The following is an 18,031-nucleotide window of genomic DNA, read 5'->3' on the forward strand; positions in this document are numbered from 1 at the left end:
AAAGCTGTTCACTCTGCTCATATAACCCTCAGAAGATGTTTCACTGCAACAGTCCCTCTCCCCCTCTCTGTCTCTCTCACTCCATAAAAACCCCCCTCTCTATGCACCCAAACTCACCGAAACCATCTCTCTCACTCTCATTCTCATTCTCAATCCTCATCTCTACACATTTCTTCCACCACTCTCTCCCGTCTAACACCCCCCTACCGATCAGCACGACTAGACGAAACTACTTTGTTACTTGAAAGAAAAATGCCGTCTGACTCCGGCGACAAACGACCATCAAAACCCCATCAAACGGGAGCTCCACCACCAGAACAAGAACACCTTCCCTGCCCACGTTGCGATTCCACCAACACTAAGTTCTGCTACTACAACAACTACAACTTCTCTCAGCCTCGCCACTTCTGCAAGTCCTGCCGCCGCTACTGGACTCACGGCGGCACTCTTCGGGACATTCCCGTCGGAGGTGGAAGCCGCAAGAACGCCAAGCGCTCTCGCACCACCACCTCTTCCGCCTCTTCTCAGGAACCCTTACCGGCTACTCCTGTTTTGGTCTCTCTCTCCACCAATCATGCCACATCTATGCCGTTTGTGGGTGATGTTAAGCCTACAGTGAACGTGTGCGGGAGCTTCACTTCTCTGCTTAATACGCAGGGGCCTGGGTTTTTGGCTCTGGGAGGATTCGGCCTGGGGCTAGGACCTGGTTTCGAGGACATGGGATTTGGGCTTGGAAGAGGGGTCTGGCCATTCCCTGGAGCCGGAGACGGTGGTGCTAGTGGCGGCACCGGCGGTGGCACTGCTCTAGTGGGAAACACGTGGCAGTTTGAGAGTGGCGAAGGTGGGTTTGTTGCTGGAGATTGCTTTTCTTGGCCGGATCTTGCTATTTCCACACCCGGGAATGGTCTCAAATGATCTCTTCTTCTGTATTCCCCTTTGAATCTCACTGCCTTTTTTCTTTTTTACCCTTTTATTTCAAATTTGAATAGGAACCAAGATCTAGTACGTGTTCAGAGTTGATTAGCTATGAAATTAGAAAAGTTGTAACTTTTTGACTCTATAAGTTTTGACCTTCTTTATCGTTTTGGCGTGTGTTCATGATGCGGCTTCTTGACAACAGTGGGGGGCCTTCCGGCGATTCTCCGTGCATGGCGGCCCTATCCCAGGTGGCCCAGCTTAGTAAGTTAAGCGCACCATGCATTCACATTACGTGTGTATCAAAAAGATAAGGCTCATAAGTAAATAACCCCACCACAATCGCAACTTGGAAGACAGCATGCAGCACGCTTAAAAAGTCATGCTTTGATTGGCCCCACAACATAAGACCAAGGGCCAAGGCTGATGGATGACAGTGCCGGAGCCAGCCTTGGATGGTGATGGCCCTGATGGGTGGGGTTGATGTGGAGTCCTATACTTCTATAATTAATTAGTCCGTATGTAATTCCACAACCTTTGATCAAAACCTAGACCTTCCTAAAATAGCTGGTGATCGAACCCAAAATCTGATACACAAGAAGCCGAGCGCCCGTGATTTTGGTCATTGCTTTTGTTCTTACTCAATTTTGCATGGGCCCCGGCTCATTGGGCTTTGGCATGCCTAAGCGTAATCATTCACGACAAGGTTGGCTCCATTCACTTCACTTCCATGATGCTCTGGTTGAAGTCCAAAATAGTTTCTTGGGCAGATCTGGATGTTCCAAATGAAACAAAGAATTATATCGCTTGAGATGGGATCGAAATATTCCTAGTAAGTGGTTGGTGGTGGAATATCTTTTCCCTTTTCTCCTGTTTGTTTTTTTTTTTTTTTAATGTGAAAAAGAACATTAAAAAGGAAAAGCCACGCCACTATTGCAAGTTTGCAACACTCCCTTAAAAATAACTATTTTCCCACTTCTACATTCCTTTTAACCATATTTAGTGTTTTGGATAAAACTTAATACTTAACTTTTAAGTTATTAACTTAAAATTTAGTATTTATTTTTTATTTTAAGTATTAAATTTATTTATAAAACATCTATATTTAAAGTATTATAAATACATAGGATAATCCTAAAATATTTATTATAAAAAATAAGTCAAAATATTGAATCATTATTTTAAAATATGCTTTCACTAGTATGATTAAATGAGCCGGATAGGATTTAAAATTCAGAATAAATTAATTATTTTGATTTAATACTTAAAATTTAAAAAAAACTTTAAATTATAATATTAAACAATTTTACTAAACATTCTTTATTTACTTAATGATTTAAATTAAGTTTGTAAATCACAATAAGTCATTAAATTGATTTATCAAATACCCTCATATAAATCATTTCTACATCCTTATTACACAGTAAAAGGGTGGTTTGGAAGTCATCTTTAATACCTCTCTAATGTTGAGGCATCGCGTCCCTGGTGATCCACGTAGTTGCCAAAATGGATGGACGCACAATCTCAACCAATATAGGTTCTTGATTCAGTCGTTCCACCTGCAAAAGGCGTCCGGACGCTCCCTCCGATGGTTTTGTCAACCATGGTCAGAGAGAGAGATAAATCAGTTGGCCTTTTACTAGGTATAGTAAGCTTACTTTCCTCTTTGTGTGAAGGTTGATATATATAGTATCAGAAGTTTTGATTCCTTCTTTAATGGTGGGGAGATATTTTGTGTTGTCATGATGACACTAGGTGGTGGCAGGGTTATCATCACCCTACGGGCGGCTGACAGAGATCGTGGTAGGTGATCATGTGAAGTGATCATGGGAAGTGACTTGTTGTCACTTCATCTTGTCCCTTCTCTCTGCAGGTAGTGGAACGTGGGCCATGACAGGCTGTTGTGATAACCATGGATTGAAAAATCGGAAAATGTCGCCGATATTTCGTCGAAATATCGGTTATCGGGCGGCATGGAAACGATAAACGACACCGATTATCGATCGACGGAAAAATCGGCCAAAAATCGACAAAATCGCCGATATATCGGCGAAATATCGGTGAAGCACCGAAAAATCGGAGAAAAATCGCGATATTTCCTACCAGTCCAGCCCGCGCAGTTGTGTTTTTCAGCCTGGCTCAAAAATCGTGGATTTAGGGTTCGTGAAATTTAAATTCAATGGCACAACAGCAAAGAGACCCCTAAAACAGATCCAGAAAACATAGGGAGCAAAAGAAAAGCAATTTTTTTGGTTTTCTTTGGGAGTTTTGAATGGATTTTCTTGGAAATCAAACGAGGATGAATTTTCCCGGAAATCGAATGGGGATGGATTTTCTTGGGAATCAAACGGGGGTTGCAAAAAAAATAATAATAATAACATGATTAGATTAGTACCTGCGAGGATTGAGATTTGAGAGTAGCAGAGGAAAATAGGGCTTTTTAGGGATTCTCTCGCTGGAAGACACCTTCAGAAAAGGGTTCTTGATGCCCGAGAGAGAAGTGGGTGCCTTTTTTATTTTTTTTTATTTTTAGATTTAGGGGAGATAAAAAAATAAAAAATAAAAAATAAAAAAAACATGAGAACAATTTTCTATAAATAATTATTAATTTTCAACTTTTATTTGGATTATTAAATAAATTTATATTAATAAAAAAAGTTGTTATCACATTTTTTAATAAATTTTAAAAATTAAATCTCAAATAAGATATTTTATATAAATTAATTTAATTTATCATTTAAAATATAATAAAATATGTAAAAAAATCATGAGAACAATTTTCCACTCTCTATATAAATAATTATTAATTATCAACCTTTATTTTTATTATTAAATAAATTAATATTAATAGAAAAAGTTATTATCACATATTTTTAATAAAATTTTAAAAATTAAATCTCAAATAAGATATTTTATATAAATTAATTTAATTTTTCATTTAAAATATAATAAAATATGTTTTAATAAAAATATTTTAAAATTTTTAAAATAAATACTGTCTTCAACAAGATGAACTCCCTTCATCTAATAATATATTGAAACTACATCGATATCTTTCTTAGTATAAGGACTATTGCAATCTCATATTTCTTAACTCAATTTTAACTTTATACACTTTCAAAATTCATATATATTATTTTTAAAATTCAAATATCGAATCTACCAATATATCTCTATTTACGATATTTTTCTTCTTAATTATATATATATCAATTACACTTACAAGATAACTTTAAAATGTGTATTCTTACTTATGTTATCATTTTTTGAAGTTTTTTCAAGCATTCCTATTAATTTTAAATAATTTTCACTCCACCGATATTTATGAAAAAATATCCACCGATATTTCTCCGATATTTCCGATATATCCGTAAAATTGAAGTACCGATATATCCGTAAAAACCGATATTTCAATCCTTGGTGATAACGTGTGAGATTTGCTTACTTCAGTCAATGATCCGGACCATTATATCCGAATGGACTATGTTGGTCATCCGGATGTATTGTGGAAGCCGTTCGGATGTTTTATGCTTATAAGTGTCGTTTGACCTTTCTTGAGGCAGACCGAATATGAGGGTGCGTCATGTGTATCCGAATGGTATGCGTGCTACGTGTCACTATGAAGTGTGTGGCACGTGTTCTCAGGAGGAGGGTTCCCTGCACCTAATATATCACATTTTTTAAGTAAAATTTTATAAAATAAAAATAAAAATAAATTAATATTCTAAGTATAACTAATTTATAAAAAATACTTTTTATGATATTTATGATAAAAAAATTAATAACGAGAACTCCAAATAGAATAAAAGAAATAAAGAAATGTAAGTTATTGATTCAGTATTTACCAAACTTCCAATGTGAATTGTTGAAAAGGTATTGTGAAATATGCATCATTAAATAAGAGTATAAATATATGGAATCAAAATATAAACAAATCAAACCATTAAGTGATTGAAAGTGTATTGTAAAATTTGGATGTTTAAAAAAATGGGAGAATTATGTTTTGGGGGTAGATGGACCCCCAAATTAACAAAAGATCCATGTAACTCTTCAAATTGAGCCCAAGACCCAATGAAAGTATGGAAATTGAGTTGAAGGATATCATCTTTCAGTATTTCAAAAAATGCCCTTAGTTGATTTTGAGAAAAAAAAATTAATATTTTTGAAAAATACTTTTATTTAATTTAATATTTTTGATTTAATTTAATATTTTAAAAAAATACTTTTATGAAATTTAATATTTTTTAAAATACTTTTATTTAATTTAATATTTTTTAAAAATAAATTTATTTAATTTAATATTTTTTTAAATAAATTTATTTAATTTAATATTTTTTAAAAATAAATTTATTTAATTTAATATTTAAAAAAAATATTTAATTTAATATTTTTTTAAATACTTTAATTTAATTTAATATTTTTGAAAAATAAATTTAATTTAATATTTTTGAAAACTACTTTTATTTAATTTAGTATTTTTGAAAAAAAAAATGATTGAAAAAAAAAATATTTAACTTAATTTTATAAAATATTTTATATGTGTTCTTAAAGGGTATATTTGTCCGTTACTATTTCATATCCTTCAACTCAATTTGAAGAGTTATATGGACCTTTTGTTAATTTGGGGGCCCATCTACCCTCAAAAGATAATTCTCCCTAAAAAAATGGCATAATTGGTACAAATAAATGAGATAAAATATATAAGATGATAAGATGAAAAGTATGAAAAATAAAGTCAAAATATAAAACAATGGGATCCCATTTGAATACAAAGTGATGGAGCCAATTTGTATAAATGGGATCACTTCATTAATATTAATAAAAATAACAAGAAAATTGAAAACAAGATCAAATTTATATTAATAAAAAAACAATTTTAGGTAATATTTTAAAATTAAATAATATATAACCCTCTTATTTGATCTTGATTCAAGGTTGTAACAATGTGTTTTTGAATCAAATTTAGTTGAGAATCAATTAGATTTGATCTGATCCTTGTTGCAAGTTCTATTTTTTACTTGGGAAATGGAAGAAAGAAGATTATAAAGACTATTAGAATTTGTGAGAAATATTTTTCAATAATTGAAAATATTTTTCAATTATGTTGTTCTCTTCAGAAGAAGAAAAAAAAACAAAAAAAACTCATTTATTTTTGAAATATTTTATTTATAAAAATATTGTAAATGAAATTTTAATTTAGAAAAAAATTCCCCTACTTTATAAAAAGTAGAGGAATTGTACATGAATTGATTTTAGTAAATATGAAATGGTTTTTTTACCATAAATTTTAACATAACTCTACTTTATAAAAAGTGGGTGTTGATTCTCATTACAATTTTTTTTAATATTTTTTTCTTGTATAGAAAGGTATCCAATATATTTTTTTGACTTCTTTTTTTTCCTTTTAAGTATCCAAGAGAAAAAGAAGAAAAAAAAATTCACTTTTTTCCTTTCCCCATTTCTTTTGTTTTTTCAATTGAAAATAAATAAAAAATATTTAAAATTTTGACCTTTAATATTATTCTCTGCACATGATGATGACAAAGGCCGAATATAACATTTGTTGAATATCAAAAGTTGAAATCTACAAGCTTGAATATTCTTTTTTTGCTTTTTTTTTTTTTTTTTTTTTTTTTTGAGGAACACTCTGGTGTATTTGCTTTGGGGCACTTTTGGAATCGGAGGAAAAAGGCGATGCAAGTCTCTGTTAGTTTCGATGGAAAACAATTCCCAGAAAATTTTTCTTTGTTTTCACTTTCCCCATCATGATTTCGGGTTCACAAACTTAAGGTGTGGAATCTCACTGGTGGAAACCCGTTGCTTCTAATTTTCACGGCTATGGCTTCTATGTGAAAACGCATCGTCTGAGTTTCGCTGTTCTAACCCCCCTCATACTCTGCTATTGATACGAGGGTAAGATAAAAATATCGTGGAGATCATTGATCATTCAATCCTTTCGTGGTCTTTAATGCAGACAAAAAAAATCCGTATCGTATTTGTACGAAATGATGGGTAAACGGCGAAAGCCATACCGCAGGCGCCTACGATCGCTTGGCTGTTTCTCATTGAAAACAGAGAAATCTATAAGATATGTCCTTCAATCTATATAATAAAAGAAAGTTGAACGGCGAACCTGGTGGGATGTACTTGACCACATGTGGGCTACCAGAGGGTGATCTCAAAATCTCCTGAATGGATCCGGATGATGGCTCGCCAAGAAATTTTGGTAGAAGGAGAGTTACTTACGTTATGCAGATTGTACCATCTCATCTCAGTAGGCAAGCCTGAAAAACAAGCATCATCATGCTATTCCACATCATGAATCCATGATGTATTCCATCCCGTGCACACCAAACTGCAGCTGGAGCGCTGGTCCAGTGTGCAAGAGATGGAATACATCACAAGCCCATGTAAGCCACCGTTAAAGAAAGAGTTCTCAAGACAGCTCTCCCTTCTCCTCCATTACTCTGCTTCCGCGGAGATAGAAATGCAAGGAGAGGGCAATTTATACTGGTGTGGTGGGATTGACTCGAGAGATCTGGAGCCCCTCAGAAGTGGGAAATCTACAAATCGGATTATTGGTTTGTCGACTTCTTTCTGTATAGGAAAGTTCTACTAATCTGTAATGGTTTGGGCTGGGCTTAAGTAAGGTCTTAATCATGCTATTCTTTTTAGTCTTGTTTGGAAATCAGAAATTAAAGCTTGGAAATGAGTGGGAGAGGGTAGAGTTGAGAATGCTCCATGAGATGGAAAGCACCCAGGAACCGGCAACCTGACATCCAGCGAGGTAGATGTGATGGTGAGTCCTTTTCAACTCATATTTTAAGCTGTTCTCTGATATCATCTCTTTATGTACTTCCCATTCTCTTTTTGAAGATCAGAATCTTTTGATATCAAGGGAGGGACATTCTATCGGATCTTCAACATTGTGTTTGTGATTTTAAGCTTACTTTGAACTGGTGTTGCATAAAAACGGATTCGGTGGGCTACTACCAAAAAGGGACAATTTTCCACTAAGGATGCCATGAACATGTCTAAACTTCAATCTCCAATCTCCATTGCCATATCTGAATCTCTTTATCTTTCTATAAAGTAAAAGCTGGTATCATTTCTGATGAAATGTGCTGGAATTATTCTTGTGGTCTGTGTTGTGTGTCCTTGCATCCCACGTTTTCAATGAGGAGAGAGAGGCCTCACTAGTCACTACAGAACAGTTTCTCTCATTTTCGAATCTCTGGTTAATGGAAACATGTGGCCCTCCTCCATAGTCAAGCCTTAATCAATTGATATCAGGTGTCAACAACTACCAAACTTAAGCTCTTGCCTCTCCCCATTCTATTATAATTCTCCTCCAAGGCTACAATTGCTCAGAAAAATCAGAAGTATATGCTTGTCTTTCTGTAATCAGGATGATGAATTGAAGGTCTGGTAATGGGTCACATTATATTTGGTGTCGATTTCAGGTATGCTTTTCTTCTATTATAGCAAATGCAAATTAAGCATGGAAGTCTAAGGGTGTTCCACTGTCTTACATTTTGTTTTTGATCGACAACAAGAACATCATATATCGGGCTGTTTAGAATATCATATATTCTGAGCCCAAGTCCAACACAGGGCCCAACCAAATGTTCAAGAGTAAAGATTATATTGGGCTGGGCTCACCTTCAGTCTACCTACCTTTCATCTGTAGTCACGGGGCTGGGCTTTTCACAAGAAAAGAAAAATAGAACACAAAAGAAGAATTCCCCTTTTTTCCATCTTTTCTCCCTTTTCCCTCTCTAGGGTTTTAGGGAGGGGTTTCAAAGTTTTTTCGCCAATTTCACCGCCAAATTTGGCAAGTCTCCAGATGTCGATCATGTTTCAGATGCCAAATCCAAACCCTAAACCCCATTAGCAAGAAGGAAGAAGAAACACGAAGGCAATGGCGTTCTCTTTGTTCTCATCGCCTCAGCCACAGCAACCCCAACAGCTCTTTCAGCCTCAGCCACAGCCACAGCAACCCTTTCAACAACCCAACCCATTTTTACAACAACAGCAGCAGCAGCAGCAGCAGCAGCAATTACAACAGCAACAGCAACAGCAATTTCAGCAGCCGCAGTTCCAGCAGCAACAACAGCAACCACTCTATCTCTTCACTAACGACAAGGCTCCTGCGACTTACAGCACCAAGTGGGCCGATCTCCACCCCGACTCCCAGAAATTTCTCCTCCAGATCGAGTACTTTTCCGAGTTTTCTTTCTTTTTCTTCTCGTTTCACACTGTTTCATGGCGACCAAATTGAAGTATTAACTCATTATAGTTGAGTTTAGTACATTTTTAGGGTTTACCAGCTCATCAACTTTGATGTCTTTTAATTCATGGAATTGGAGCCGAGGCACTTTTAGTTGAATTTAAATTCCTTAAAACTCCAAGTCCACTGAACTAATTTCAGATTAAATGCAATATTTGAATATTTACATGTGCAGCCAAATGCAATATTAGTTCTGTCTTTTTGATCCAATTTGTGGGTTGAGTTTAGATATGGAGTACTGGCGTCTGTGGTGATAAAAGTAGTGTTTTACATGTAGGGAGCGGATACTGGAGTATAGAGATGAAAGCCAGAGGTTGGATCAGTGTGGTCGTCTTTATGATTCTTCTGTATCCAACGATGCATTTGAGCTTGATGCAAGTCGCATTGTTCAGGTTTCCTCTTATTTAATCAAACTTCTTTTCCTCTTTCTATTTGTTCATTACTGTTTAGAATGCAATGTGAGAAGTGGATGAACCTTTTCAAATGTTTGTTAAATTTCCAGTAGAAGCTATTGTGCCCACATTAAAATTAATGGTCTAAATCGTCCACATTTTCTTGGTTTTTGACTAAATTTTGATCTTAAGAAACTTTTTTATTCGTGCAATCTGCTTTTCTCTCTGTGACCGTGGTAAACCTTTTATGATAATACTTGGGCCACATTTTGTTGGATATTTTTATTCCTGTATGATTCTTGTGAGTTTTGTTTCTGCGAATGGTGGCATCTGTGATGTGACCTTCACCACTCATGATAATAGACCTACTATTCTCAAGCAGTGGTGAAAGTGAAGTATGGATTATAACTAGGATTAGGATTGGGATGGCTTGCTAAAGTGGGAACTTGTTTGGTTTTCTTTCAGTTCCTCTGAGGTGGAGGCAAGGATTCAAACTTTGGTATTTTTGTACTTTGTCGGTCATACTAACTAGGATGATTGTGTTTGAAGTTAAATATTTTCCAGATTATAACTTAGGGAGCTTAAAATATTTTCAGGTGTATCTTTCTTCCAACATTGTCCTTAATTCAGGATTTCATTTGTGGTTGATGGAACTGAGTAATTGGTCTTGCCTTCTTGGATAGCACCCTGACTATAGTCTGTAAAATTTTAAGACCTTAGTCTTCCCTGAACTTGATACAAGGCAAGCTGAATACATATGGCTACTTCAGCAAAATAGTACCTATATGTGTTATTTTTCTTCTTTCTAATACAAATATCTAAAGATGATAATGTAAAATAAACCAATGGATCATGATGACAGAGCTTATTCTAACTAAACAATTTCAGTTGCAAGCCCTACCATTGTCATTCCTATTGCTTCATGTTCTTGTTGAGTTAGAATTTATGGCATGGCAATGAATATTTGCAAATTTTTCTGCTAGGAACTTGGGGGAGTCAGTACTGCCATGGAGCGACAGAAGGCTGTGTTGCAAGAATTGATGGCTGTTGTGAAGGATATGTTAAGAAACACAGAGGTTGCTGTTCGTTCTTTTATGATGTTACGTCCAAGGTTCCTTCATCCAGGTTCTGGAGCTGTTTCAAGTGCCCCTGCACCATCACAGGCCCCGGGGGCAACTGTGGTTCCTAGTGCAAGCAGTCAACTGACTGTTACCTCCATGGCACCAGTTTTTGATTTCTACAGTGGGCTCCCGAGGAAACCATCTCCATTTTTGCTGCAAACAGTTGCTAGATTTGAGAAGTATCTTGGTGAATGCCGGCAGTGGATTGAAGAGTTAGAGCAGCTACTCATAGATTTTGACAGGAACTCTTCCAATGGCAGTTCCTCGTTACTGCAGTCTCTTCCAAAAGTCATGTCAAATGTGCATGACTTTTTTGTTCATGTAGCTGCTAAGGTAAAGAAAACATTTTTGTTTTTTAAAACCTCAATTATATAGTTAAGATCTGGCCTTAAGATTTATTTTTTATGCTGTGGTGATTATCCATCCAAACCATATACTTTCTTAGATTGTGTTTTGGGAAACAAAGGGATGCAATTGAACCTAGGATTCTTAATTGCTCTCTCATTTGGGACTGAAAATTAATAAATTGCTCTGAACAAATTATTTTATTGCCCAAACTGCTGTAAAAATGAGGTTTTTTTCCCTTGTTTTTGTGTCCCAGGTTTATAATAATAAATTCTTTTTGCAAGAGTTTATTTCTGTGATATAGGCTGTTTGTGCCATCCTTCATTCATCTTTTATTTTTCGTTAATGGTGATGACAACATGAAAGCAGTGAAGAGTTTTCTGGAAGCAGTTTCCTGATCTACACTAAAACCTGAACTGTGACTCCTATGAATCTGTCCTGTAACATTTTGTGGTCTAAGGAGAGACTATGGTGTATATAAACAGACCACTTGCCTGAATATGGTTTATGTGATTCCTATACTTGCTGATTCTTATGATTGCAGTTGCTTGTGTTGTGGGTAAGGTGTGGCATTAGATTATGGTAATTTTGGATTTTTCTGTGCCAGAATGTATTTTTTTTTGCCTTAATGTTTTTTTTTTTTCCTTTTTTCTTTCTTGTCTATAGTTTGTAATGGATGTGTTTTCCTTTGCTGAAGGTGGAGAGCATTCACCAGTATATTGAATCCATGAAAATGGCTTATCTTGCTGACCAGCGCCGTCGAGGGGATGGGAATGATCCATTTCTTGAGGCCGACCGGCGAGAAACAGCCAAACAAGAAGCTGCCTCTAAGTGGGTACATCCAACATTGCATTTGCCTGCTGTTTCACCGCCATCAACTCAAGTTGCTGGGTTGTTTGCGAGCTCATCTACAACTGGTGCATTGACTGCACCACAACAGACATTTGCATCAGCTTCATCTGGTAGTGGGTTCTCACTTTTTGGTACTCCATCTTCTGCTCCATCTGCCACCACCACATCATCTTTGTTCACAACACCAACAACCTCTGCTCCAGTACCCTCCCTTTTTGGAACTTCTGGTGCTTCTCCACAGACATCACTTTTTAATTCATCATCATCTTTGTTCGGGTCTTCCTCAACACCCTCCTTGTTTGGTTCCACCTCAACACCATCTTTGTTTGGTTCTGCGGCAACACCCTCTTTGTTTGGTGGTGCTGCCCCTTCTTTTGGTAATACTCCTGCAGGAAGTTCACTTTTTACGACTCCATTTGCCTCAGGTGCCTTTTTATCCTTTTTATTCTATAGCAGCATCATAACTATTAATTGGCAAAACTTCTGTTTTTCTGTTTTTCTCAATTTTGGATTCAGAAGTTGTTTGTTCATCTACAACACTGCCTTTATTGTACTATCCCGTTGTTGTAGTATCCCATTCCAGAAAATTGACGTCAATGGATGTGCTGGATATCTGGTGGGCTATCCTCCAAGCGTCTGATCTTAAAAATATAAAAATCTTAATGTTCTTTTCTAAATTAAAAACTCTTAAGCATGGAAAATTTGGGAAAATTCAACCAGCCGGGTTAGTTTTGGATGTGATATTTAAAATCATATTTTCTAAAGGTGTCCATGACAGCTTCAGTTCTTCTAGGAGCTATTTTATTTATTAGTACAAAACTTATTTAAGCAACCATGACATACTGTGTCAAACTTTGTTACACTGTATGAATAGAAATTCATGGGTGCCTTGGGTGATTTGTGGTTTCCCAGTGGACTGTCTTGGCTGGTTTTATTATTGTGAATGTGTTGTCTTAGTTTTATGAACATGATTTGCATTCTGGATTATAATGATTGATGAAGCAGTCAGGGTTTGCATGATGTTGGGGGCATATGAATCAAGTACCTCTCCCTAGGCCAGAAAAATAAAAGAAAGTGAAAAAGGACGAGAAAAACACAATGATATCTTGATTAGCAATTGGTTTCCAAATTAATTGCAGACTTCAAGATTCTGCTTTGGCATTTACTGATTTCCTCATTCCAAACTTTCTTGGTTGTGAGTAAAAAATTTCATTTTTTCCCCAGGTGCTGCAACAGGTTCAGGGGCAAGCTTTGGGGCTGCAAGTGTGAGTATATTTTCTCTTAGCTTTCTGCTTATTGTTTGAAAAATTTTAATTATTTGAAGAAGTTTAATTAATTCATGTAAAAAATTCCCAAAAAAGAACTCTGATATTATGTTCCTTGGTAACAAATTGAGCATATTGGGTGGTTCAGATAGCAACCTATGTTGACTTGAAAGAAACGCTGGACCCACTCAACCAAGAACTAGTTTTAACATATTACCCATCATTGTATTGGATTCTTGCTTTGTCAGAGTTGGATTGACAGTTACCAACTTTATTTTATATGTGAAAGTTGGCTTTGATGGTCTCCAACTTTATTTCATATCCTATGACACTCTGCAACTACTGAATTACAGCTTCTGCATTTCCTGTTTTTCTTTTCCAGAAATCATCAAAGCCCAAAACTAGAACTGCCCGGCGTTAGTTACAATGTCCGTCAGCCATGGATTCCTGGAGCAACCTCTGACTTGCTTGAAAGTTACAATTGCCATCATTTTTTGCTCTCCTTAATCGATTAATGCAGTTTATTCTGCTCTGGCGTTTGTGGATAATACAGATTGAAGAAAAGTCATGCTCATATTTCAAATGCTGCTGCTTCAATCTGTCATGGATCTGCCATATTCCCTTCTGACTTGAATGCTTCATATATGTTCTGAGGTCCATTTTACTGTAACCTTGTAGAATACAATTGAGTTGAATGTTCTAGTATTAGACCCCCATGACCCCCATGAGAAAATTGTATTCCTGTTGTCTAGGCATCATGACAACAGAATGAGCTCTCTTTAGTGGCCTTAAGTGGAATGTGTTTGATAGTAACTTAGATTTTGTTTGTTGAGAAGTCCTGCTAATCAAGTACTTTTTCGGTCAATATCTCCCTCACTTCATTTTTTTCTTTTTTCAGATTTTTATTGTTTTGAGTAATAATGTAGATGATACATGATTGATTGAGTAATGGGCTGCTTGAGATGTACCTTGGTTTCAAATGTGTGTTTGCTATGTCTACATCCTTGTTTCAACAATGGATGCCAGTGATGGGATTCGAGAAGGAAATTACCTCCCTTCTCAGGAAAATGGATGCTAGAAAAGGGTGTGGAGTAAAGATCTCAGAGAGGAAAAAGGAAAACGTTCTTGTCATCTCGTGTTGAGAGGGAATTTCGTAAATTGGAATGCTCGGTTAATTTAAGTAGCTCTCCTCTCTTTATCAGGGGAGATGGTAGGAGTAGTGGGGTTTAATCTATCCTGTTGTGAGGATGTTGTTTCTTTTTACAGTTGTGCTTTTGAGTTTTAGTGAAGTGCTCAGTGGTGCTTTTGCTTCCTTGATGGTTTATAGGGTGTAGGGATCTGTTTGTAGTGAGGTTTTTTTTGCGCTTCTTTTTTCTCTTGCTTGCCTGTTTGCTTTGCTTTTATTGCATACGTGTGTACTTTGTTGTGTCGCGTTGCCTTTTAATATATCCTCTCTATTTACCTATGAAATAGAAAAATGCATGGTCGAAAGACTTGAATTAATCTCAAACTTAAGTTGCTACGGGGGTAGAAACTACAAGGCTATGATTGGTAATTGTTTTTAAAAATAATTTTTTGTTATTCTGAAACAAAAAGCAGGAAGATGCTATGGATAAGTAAAAAAATGGAAATTAAGACCCTGTTTAATAATTATTTTCGAAAATAATTTTAAAAAATAATTTTTGAAAATTATTTTATTATGTTTTGTAGAATAAATGTTTAATTTGAAATGTTTTTAATTTATTTTTGATGTTTTAAAAATATCTTTATATGTAATGTTTAATTTTTAATTTTTGTCTATATTGGTATAATTATTTTTCAAATCCATTTTTTAGAAAACAAGTGAAAATAATTAAATATGTTTTTTAAAAATACTCTATTTTTTGTTTTGAAAAATATAAAATAATTTTTGATTTTTTAATTGTCAAACGCATTTTCTCATTTTTTTTTTCCTGTAAAATAGAAAATCGCTTTCAAAAAGGTTATAAAACAAATCCTAATTTTCTATTCTTAAAAATATAGAATAAGATGTTTTTAAAAAAATCATGTAATACACAAGACAAATATTCTAAATAGTAAGACTTTTTTTTCAAATAAGCCAATTCATTTATTGATCCATTTTTTTCCTTTTCAAAGATTAGCCTTTTACCCATGTGTTTTCAAATTAAGAATTCTTTCTTACTTGCCAAACATATCCTTCTACATTTATATATAAATGTTAATTGTTGATTCATTACCAGAAGTGACTTAAAACCAATAGTTTATTGTTTAATGGATTTTTTCATTGTAATACTCCATTTAGAAGTTATCAAAATTTATCAGTTCAATTGTCTTTACTTGTTTTTCTTAGAAACGTTTTAAACAATAATTATATAAATATGAAAAATACTTAAAAATAAAGTATAATATATAAAAATTATTTTTAAAATACATTTAAAAATATAAAAATTTGGTTAAAAATATTTTAAGTTCTCAAACAAAATTTTGTTCTACAAAATATCACATAACAATTTTCAAATTTCGAAAATAATTGCTTGGTTGGGCTTGACCGACACAAGCCTGCTGTAATATAGCCTTGGTGCCCTCCGCCATCTCCAGTCCTCATGGCCAGTGTTGAACCTTCAACTTTCTTTCCTGTTTTCCAGTCTCTATAGGTTACCTTATATATCACAAACCCTTGTATCAAATTCATCTATTTCTGATCTTATCATGTTTCCTTGTAGTCTGCGTAGTTCATGTTGGGCTTCATCAACTCTTGGGTGTGATTGATCGCCTGAAGAGAATACTTGAATGTCGTTCATCACCTCAATCCAGCTTAGCCCAGGGTCCTTTTCCAACATCAATCCTCTTATATTTCTCCTTATTTTAGCTACAGAATCCCACCTCCCTGCAGCCGCATAAAGATTTGAAAGCAATGTGTGGGTGGCACTGTCTTCTGCATCTAAGCTTAGAACTTGCTCTGCAGCATGAACTCCTATTCTTAAATTTTTATTACTGATACACGAACTTAGCAAAGTTCTCCATAGTTCTAAATAATCTTCTCTAAACGGTGATTCGATGATAGTTTCCTCAGCCTCCTCTAACAATCCTGCTCGACTTAACAAACTTACCATGCAAGAATAGTGCTTTGGCCCTGGCAATAAGCTCATCTCCTTCATATAGTTCCATAGAAACTTTCCTTGTTCGACTAAGCCACAATGACTACATGCTGCAAGCAGAGATACAAATGTCACATGATCAGGTCTTATGTTGTGATTTAGAATCTCATCAAACAGCTTCAAAGCTTCTTCTGCCCTTCCATGGTGGCTATAACCTCCGAGCATTGAATTCCAGCACTTCAAATCAGGGTTTTTGACTAGGGAAAATATCGACTGAGCAGCTTGAAGATTACCATTTTTCGCATACATATCTACCAGACTCCCGCAAACTGACATTTCAACATCATACCCGGTTCTTAAAGTGAGAGAATGAATCATCTCACCCTGTTTGAGAGTTGCAAGATCGGCACACACACTCAAAACCCCACTGAGTACAAAACTATCAATCTTATGGCCTTCTTGACGCATTGCATAGAAGAACTTAACAGCAGTCTCTCCATCACCCATTCTAGAATGAGCTGTGATCATTTCTGTCCAGAGAACTACATCCTTCTCTGGAATCAAACTGAAAACCTTTTGAGCAGAGTCAGTTTCATCATTTTTGAAATACATGGAAACCAGGGTACTTCCAATGTAGACACTCCTCTCAAATCCTGCTTTCATAACTTGGGCATGGAGAGGTTTCCCATAATCAGAAGCTAGTAATCCTCCAGTTGCAGAAATGATGGCAGCAAAAGTATGTTCATCTGGTTCAGCAAAAGATATTCTAAGCAATTGGACAAACATATCAATAGCCTTCTCTCCATCTCCCTTCTTTGAATACCCTGCCATCATTGAGTTCCAAGAAACTAAATCTGGGTTCTCAATTCTACAAAAAATTGTAAATGCCGTTTGCACGTCACCACAACTGCAATACATGTCGAGCAGCGCATTCTGCAAAGGTAGATCAGCTACAGTACTGAATATGATCATGCGGGCATGTATGGCTTGCCCACAATCATCATTTCCCAATCTACTGCAGGCGTTCAAGACCATTGAGTATGTGTATTGGGTAGGAATCACACCATTCCTTACCATGCTGCCAAAAACATGAAGGCCTTTCCTTATCCTCTCATTTTTCAAATTCCCAAAGATTATAGAATTCCAAGCAACGACATCTTTATCAATGATATCTCTAAACACTTTCTCAGCGGATTCCTGGTCCCCACAGTTTGAATACATTCCAAGCACAGAGGTTTGAACGCGTACATCATTCAAGAAACCTGACTTTACAACCCGGGCATGAAGCTCAGACCCTATAAACTGATCTTCCAATGAAGAAGACCCTTGTAGCAGGCTCGTGAATGTCGAACCATTCGGTCTGAGGTCTTCAATTTCCATTTGGGCAAGTAATTTGAAGGAGAAAATTGCATGACAAGGAGTTCTAGAATAGGCTGCAATAAGTGCATTGAAAGAAACAATATTTCTTTGAGCCATTTTGTCGAACACAAGCTGTGAATCGCCAAGGGACCTGCATCGTCCATACATAGAGAGGAGGTTGTTGTGTACATATGGGGACTGAGCGGAGAGGGTTGTGGAAGTGAGGATGAGAGCGTGCAGCTGACGCGCTTTTTTCAGTGAAGTTGTAGTGGTGCATTTTTGAATGAGAAGGGCTGTCAAGGAAGATGCTTCATATGCTGATGGCATGGAAAAAAGATTGGTGGGTTTGTTTCCCAAGTCTCAACCTGCTTGTTTACCCGCCAAATTCGGCCGT

At 35.8% G+C, this 18,031-nt stretch overlaps 3 protein-coding genes, 1 long non-coding RNA gene and 1 other non-coding gene across 5 annotated transcripts; 2 read left to right on the top strand and 3 right to left on the bottom strand.

Moving 5' to 3' along the window:
* Positions 1-1,085, top strand: LOC100855283 (dof zinc finger protein DOF3.4). The gene has a single exon (XM_003632407.4). The coding sequence runs from the start codon at positions 253-255 to the stop codon at positions 913-915; it is 663 nt and encodes a 220-aa protein (XP_003632455.1). The 5' UTR covers positions 1-252; the 3' UTR covers positions 916-1,085.
* A 5,260-nt stretch (positions 1,086-6,345) lies between these two features.
* Positions 6,346-7,516, bottom strand: LOC132254086 (uncharacterized). The gene is made up of 2 exons (XR_009466203.1): positions 7,049-7,516; positions 6,346-6,970 (listed from the first exon to the last, which is right to left on the bottom strand). It is a non-coding gene; the product is annotated as an uncharacterized LOC132254086 (long non-coding RNA).
* MIR2950 (microRNA MIR2950) lies at positions 7,227-7,333 on the bottom strand. Its single transcript, NR_127869.1, has one exon. It is a non-coding gene; the product is annotated as a microRNA MIR2950 (primary transcript).
* A 707-nt stretch (positions 7,517-8,223) lies between the features above and the next one.
* LOC100855059 (nuclear pore complex protein NUP58) lies at positions 8,224-14,045 on the top strand. Its single transcript, XM_059738424.1, has 6 exons — positions 8,224-9,132; positions 9,483-9,597; positions 10,581-11,051; positions 11,761-12,340; positions 13,140-13,180; positions 13,563-14,045. Exons 1-6 carry the CDS (start codon positions 8,837-8,839, stop codon positions 13,599-13,601), a joined length of 1,542 nt encoding a protein of 513 aa, XP_059594407.1. The 5' UTR covers positions 8,224-8,836; the 3' UTR covers positions 13,602-14,045.
* A 1,583-nt stretch (positions 14,046-15,628) lies between these two features.
* Positions 15,629-17,964, bottom strand: LOC132254087 (uncharacterized LOC116803646). Its single transcript, XM_059738425.1, has one exon. The coding sequence runs from the start codon at positions 17,962-17,964 to the stop codon at positions 15,841-15,843; it is 2,124 nt and encodes a 707-aa protein (XP_059594408.1). The 3' UTR covers positions 15,629-15,840.
* Between the last annotated feature and the right edge of the window lie 67 nt (positions 17,965-18,031).

Source organism: Vitis vinifera, chromosome 7 (genome assembly GCF_030704535.1).
Source record: "Vitis vinifera cultivar Pinot Noir 40024 chromosome 7, ASM3070453v1".
NCBI classification, from domain to species: Eukaryota; Viridiplantae; Streptophyta; class Magnoliopsida; order Vitales; family Vitaceae; genus Vitis; species Vitis vinifera.